General features: G+C 27.5%; 1 protein-coding gene across 1 annotated transcript; it reads right to left on the bottom strand.

Moving 5' to 3' along the window:
• Positions 1-3,852: 3,852 nt before the first annotated feature.
• LOC112637257 lies at positions 3,853-5,074 on the bottom strand. The gene is made up of 2 exons (XM_025406531.1): positions 4,257-5,074; positions 3,853-3,989 (listed from the first exon to the last, which is right to left on the bottom strand). The coding sequence occupies exons 1-2, from the start codon at positions 5,038-5,040 to the stop codon at positions 3,853-3,855; spliced, it is 921 nt and encodes a 306-aa protein (XP_025262316.1). The 5' UTR covers positions 5,041-5,074.
• Between the last annotated feature and the right edge of the window lie 1,166 nt (positions 5,075-6,240).

Below are 6,240 nucleotides of genomic sequence, written 5' to 3'. Positions count from 1 at the left end.
TAATTCCTGGAAGAAAATAATAAATATTTATAAAGATTTTGATAATTAAACAAATTAAAGTATTGGGGAATGTAAAGAAAAAATTAATTTGAAAAAATACAATTTATAAATTACAAAATTTAGACACAAGACAAGTTACGCACAAAATATCAACTTGTAAAAGTTAAAAACTCTAATTACTTACTGAATCACAGCTTATAATTTGAATATAATATTTCATTTCTTCCCGACGACAAATTGCATTAGAGTTCTTTTTGAGATTTAATGTGCTAAATCGGTGAAGTGTCATTGCGAAATTATTTTTAGCGAGCTTTTCGCTTGTATCGATGATTATGCCGTGTGTTAATAATATAAAGATTATCAATAGACATTCCAGAGCGACTTTTTTAATAAATATGCATTCCCGCTGTGTTGGCAATATTCTATTAACGAACACCAAGCAAGAAGATTTGTGTAGAAAACGACTTGTTTCGAAAAGGCTGCTATCAGTTGCAAAATCATTGTAGAAAAAGTAAGATCTTCTTTGAGATCCAGTAGCTGAAGCGGAATGGCAACACCACATTACTACGGATCAGTTCCGCCTTAGCACAGTAAAATTGGGAGAGAATCTATCAGTGGATTCAAAAGGTCGAATGCAACGAAGTACTAACTTCATAGTTCTATCCTCGAAGTGTAGAAATGTCATTTCCAGTTTTTGGATTATAATCGAATTACTAAATCTCTGGATATGTGATACCGCATAAGTAAAACACAATCACCTCAATGATCACCACTAAGGACTGATTGATACGCCATCCTGCACAAGTGTTTTCTATAGAGATCATATGTTAATACCAAAATAAATCCGGAATTATTGCGCTGATATAGAACAAATTCACATTTAACGCTAATATAACAACGCTATATAATTCTCCATGTTTTAGGAACAACAAATCATTGCTGGCTCATTGGTAAATATAAATTCTGAGAAACATGTTCATCGAAACACATTTAGAAGCATTTCACGTTTTGGAAGTCCTCTTTCTTGATTGTCGCTTGTTTTTAAGAAATGAAAATCTATATAGGCAAACTAAGCTTGTAAAAAAAGCTTGTTAGTTAGTTTCACATTAAGCCTTTTGATTCTATTTTGCCACTCAAATGTTTACTTTTTTTGTAGATAGTAAAGCGTGGCTTGTTTATTTCTATATTTCCAAAATTGCTGAAAATAAGCATCATGACCATATCCAACAATTCTTATTTTCAGAGATGATTGAGAGGAAAACAGGCAAAAACAAATTCATTATTTTAATATATATATATTACACTACAAAAACAGCCGATAGTTTCTTCTATTCTAAATTATAATTTTCGATCTTCCAATTATTGTGCTTCGGAAGATAATGTACAGAACGATTAAATGAAAGGTAGAGTTATATTTTTTAATGTATTTTAGGTACGAAGATAGATTGTAATCACTAATTCTTGCAACTAACTCTTGTCACACGAAGCGGTATTATCTCTATAGATATACTGTGTCCTCTTCCTAGTATCGCGAGGAAGCTTTAATATGGTTTATGCATGCGTACATGCGTCCATTGTAATCCATAGCTGGAAACCAGTTGTATATTTTACACGATTATTGAGTTGAATAACGTTAGCAAAATATTACGAAATAACGATTGATAGTAGATATCGCAGGACTATATTTAAGGTTAAAAAAAATCTCTTCCTTTTTTTAATACAATATTCTAATTACTGTCTTTTAATATCTATTGCTGTTAATAAGGATAATTCATTTAATTGATAAATTAAGACACAAACTATGATATTTTTAATGTTAATATTCTTTAATGATGCTTTTAATTTTTAATGATAATATATTTTAATAAAACACACTCTATACTAAGATAGCAAACAAGTCAGAATGAATAACAAAAATTTTTAGCGACATAGAAACGTGAGTATAGTAATTTTGGACTCATCAACGATAAATTTTTTTTTATATTACAAATTGAAATTTTCATAAGTTGATTTTACTTTTTTATATATGAGAAAAGTCTAGTAAAGATGGTAAAAGCTATCTTCAAAAAGACTTATACCTCATGTGCTGTAGAATAGGTAAAAATAACTTTAGAATTTCTTATAAAATTTTAATTCTATCAATGCCACTTCTACGAAATTTTGTGTTTTAAAATTTTAAAAGTTAATATTTTTTATTTCAAGTATCCATTCTGAGATATTTATAATTTTTAATTTCTATTTAGTAAGAATTTGCAAATATATGATAGAATTAATATTATCACAATCATTTTAACTTTAGATTAAAGTATTAATTTAGATATACTTGTGTTTCAAAAGCAAAAAAGAAATAAAGGAATTGGCAAAATACATATCGTTCGCCAAATAATATGCGATGATTGAATATATGAAGTTAATATTATAAATCAATGCAACATATTTGAATTACAACATATGCTTATATTTTTTTTCACTGAAGAGAAATAGTATTATAAATATTGCAATACATAACAAATTATCTCCAAGTGAGTATTTATTTCCAATTAACAGAAAAGGATTAAAAAAAGAAAAGTTATAGAAGACAAAAAAGTTAAATTTCTTTCTTCTTTTTAATATTTCATCAGTAATTTTAAACCACTCTTGACTATTATGTTATTACACCTATATTCTCTAACACATTGTTACAAACGGGATTTGTACAGATTCTTTTTTAAAATAATTTTTTCTTATAGTTTTTATCTTGATAACCATTTCTCTATCTTATTTTCTGTTACCAGCCGCGATGTATTTTATTTCAATTTGCTCTTAAAATAGAAGAGCAATCGAATATGATTGATTCATAATCTAGAATATATCAAGAATATAAGAGAATTAAAATACTAATAATTCATAAAATGCTATATTATATAATACACATCTTATATGTTAAAAATTTACCTCATAAAGTAAGGCAGAGACAAATGACAATTATCAATTGCTCTGCAATTTTTGCATTCTAAATTGTTACGCCATTATCAGTAATAGGAATGTACGTTTCATTGATTGATCACATTGATACCAGGCATTCATCAGAATGCTTTATTCCGCTCACTTGATATACTCTTATAATTAGGTTAAATAATTTTCTTTTAATAAGATATACTATTAACAAAAAACTGCATTCTAATATTTAGTTAACCATAGTAATATTTACATTGTATACATTAAATTAGTATCATATATCTAATATTTTTATACATTAATATTACATTAATTTATGTTGCTGATTAATTTTTTATTTAAGAATATTCTTATACAAAAACAAAATTTAATATGTAAATAAATCATCTTACCGCCATTTGATTAATGTTTGCACGGAAGATAATAACAAAACAAGAACTGCATTTACTGAACCCATTGTAAACGATTAAAGACCGAAATTTCCCTCCGATGAATGTCATATATAGACTAAAAAGTTAACTAAGTCACTTTGTGTAGAAAAGTTAAATTTAAAAGAATACAGAAACAATTTTTTCAATTCGTCATTTTCTCAATAACAAAATTTCCTATTTATGCAAAATTAAAAAATTATTAAACTTATGCATGTTCTTTTTATTTCAAAGATTAAATTTTCAATGAATACTTGTACTGTTACTTTATTACATAAGTACATAATAAAAAAAAATAAAAGATAAAATTTGCAGTCGCAATTTAATATGAAACAATATTAGAAAATATAAAAATTGTGTTTTTTTATTTATTAAAGTAAATGTTAATTTTCCAAATAGAATCTAATACAAAGCATAATTATTTAATATAGATATAAAATTATTACTAAATATTTAAAGCACTTTTCTTTATAAGCATTTTTATTCTTTATTCTTCTTCGAGTTTTAATGTTTTGTTATCGATACTCACTGAACTCATTAGAATACCTATAAAACAAAACCGAAAGACGCTGTTGATATATAATAGACTGAAGTTTACAGACAGAAGTTTTCTTAATAAAAAATGATATGGTGAAACATAACGTGGAATGCATATATAAAATATAGAAAATATTTAATATAATATTAAATTAATATATATATAAAATGTAAATCATAAAGTAATAAATTATTCTCTATATTAGACATTAGAAATATGACAAAATATGCACAAGATCACATAAAATTAAATAATGTTGCGATTTATCATTTTACGAATATTTTAAAAGCATAAATATTATCCCATTCCGATTTTATAAATAAAGTATCTTAAAAATGTTTTTTTCTATTATACGTACTGTAAAACAGTATTTTGATGCCGACATAACGCTCTTAGCTCTTTTTTTGCCCATCGATCTGTCATCGAATGATGTCCTTTTCGAGATTCGTTGCGATTTTTTGAATTTTGAAATAATAATGATAATTTTATCGCTATATATCGATATTGTGCAGTTAACATCAACACCAGGTGTATCATGTATATGTCCACGCTGTATTTCTTCAAAAAGCTATACACACTGGCAATTGTCATAAAGACAATTGAAAAAATCAGGACACCTATTGAGAACGGTTCGGGGCTAAAAGCGGCTGGTAAGTTATAATCTACATAAAAAAAAGTACTCTTCTCGAAAGCCAATAAAATCGGTTGTGACGTCCATATAGTAATAGATATTATACCAGCTGCTCCATAAATTACGAACGGCATTATTATTGGTTTCAGAGTAGTCTTCACAATATCCTCCATAATGTCATCCGTAGTTTGCAAGAGATCGTCCATTTTTTGGATCAGTGATAGCATTAATTTTTTGTTTACGTAAATACGCGTGAGCAAAAAACACGATTCGATGCTGACGACAACGGCAACAGTACCGTCTTTCAAGGCTTTTTCTTTTGGTGTCACGATTATTCCAGTGAGCAACGCGATCGTGTAAATCAGCTGAATTAACCAGACGGCGCTATGTATGCGCCACGGTAATGGAAACCGCAAACCATCGGCTGCTACAAGAAACAAATTCCCCGAGAGCATGTTCGCACGATTGTTTAAAATATTCACATTTTGAAAATTTATTCTTCTCATGCTGTACTATTCGATGAATTGGAACTGCCTTAGTAAATCTAATGTATATAAAAAATCAAGATTTGTGTAGTTGCATTAATCACTGTCTCCACGTACGCTTCTTCTTGGGCGAGTGACAATAAATGATATCTCTATCGGTATTTCAAAATTACATCTACATACAGTAAGGAAATTATCATTCTTCTTGAACTTTTGTTTCTGCCCGGCTATTATTAATATATTATAGTCGTACGACGAACAATGACATTTCTCTTGTATTGTTCCATCGCTCGATTTGTAATCTCACTGTGTGTGGATATTTTAGAATTTAAATATTCTCCAAGGAATAGATAATAATTTTAAATGATTCTGTGTCTTATTACAAGGAAACGTAGTAGTTTATAATTAAATGTCGCGATGTACTAAATGATAATTCATTGAATGTGCTATACATCTTTCACTTCATTTACTAAAAATATAGATGTGATGATTAAATTCCTTATACTACTATCTTATATTGTGAAGTAGTAATTATCTTATGGCATTCTGTCGAATATTGCAGAATTGCCAGAATTCAGAGAAGTCGCAGAACAATTTGACATGTTTGACTGACGCGTGCATTGTTAATTAAAAAATAATTTAATTTGCAAAAAATTTATCACGGACAAATTTTCACAAAATGTTTTGTGACAAGCTTAATTATGGAGCAATTAATGAATTCTATCTATTAAGTACCGATTAATCATTATAGTAAGTTTTTTTTTCTTTGATAAATGATCTATAAATAATAGTTAAATAGCAAATTACGAAATTAGCAACATTTACTGCTTACTTTTTGAACCACTATAATTTCGATAAAACACTTATATTTTTGACTTATGCTTTCGATGAATTATATTAGAATGACTTATGGTTTCGATGAATTATATTAGAAGATTGAGTTTTGTTGGTAGAATTATTTTCATGAAATACAGCAATTTTATCGTAACAATAGTGTGTTATTGTCAATTATGAAGTTATTATATATACATTCAGGATGAAATATCTTGAAATATCTTCTTCATAAATGTGTACTCACTAGCGACACATTTCATAAGATTTTTCATTGTCAGTACAAAGATTTCTAAATAGAATGATTGTAAATAGATTGTGATTCTAAAACTTGCTAATTTGGATCAGCCATGTAATAATATGTACATACTATAATAATATTCTTAATGA

Source organism: Camponotus floridanus, unplaced genomic scaffold (genome assembly GCF_003227725.1).
Source record: "Camponotus floridanus strain SB8 unplaced genomic scaffold, Cflo_v7.5 scaffold148, whole genome shotgun sequence".
Taxonomy (NCBI): domain Eukaryota; kingdom Metazoa; phylum Arthropoda; class Insecta; order Hymenoptera; family Formicidae; genus Camponotus; species Camponotus floridanus.
Note: the sequence above shows the minus strand (reverse complement) of the source record. Positions and strands in the feature narration are given on the sequence as shown.

Coding starts and splice junctions, on each gene's coding strand:
- LOC112637257 (XM_025406531.1), bottom strand. CDS start 5,040: ATGAGAAGAATAAATTTTCAAAATGTGAATATTTTAAACAATCGTGCG. Junction 3,990..4,256: donor AAATACTGTTTTACAGTACG/TATAATAGAAAA, acceptor TTTCACCATATC/ATTTTTTATTAAGAAAACTT.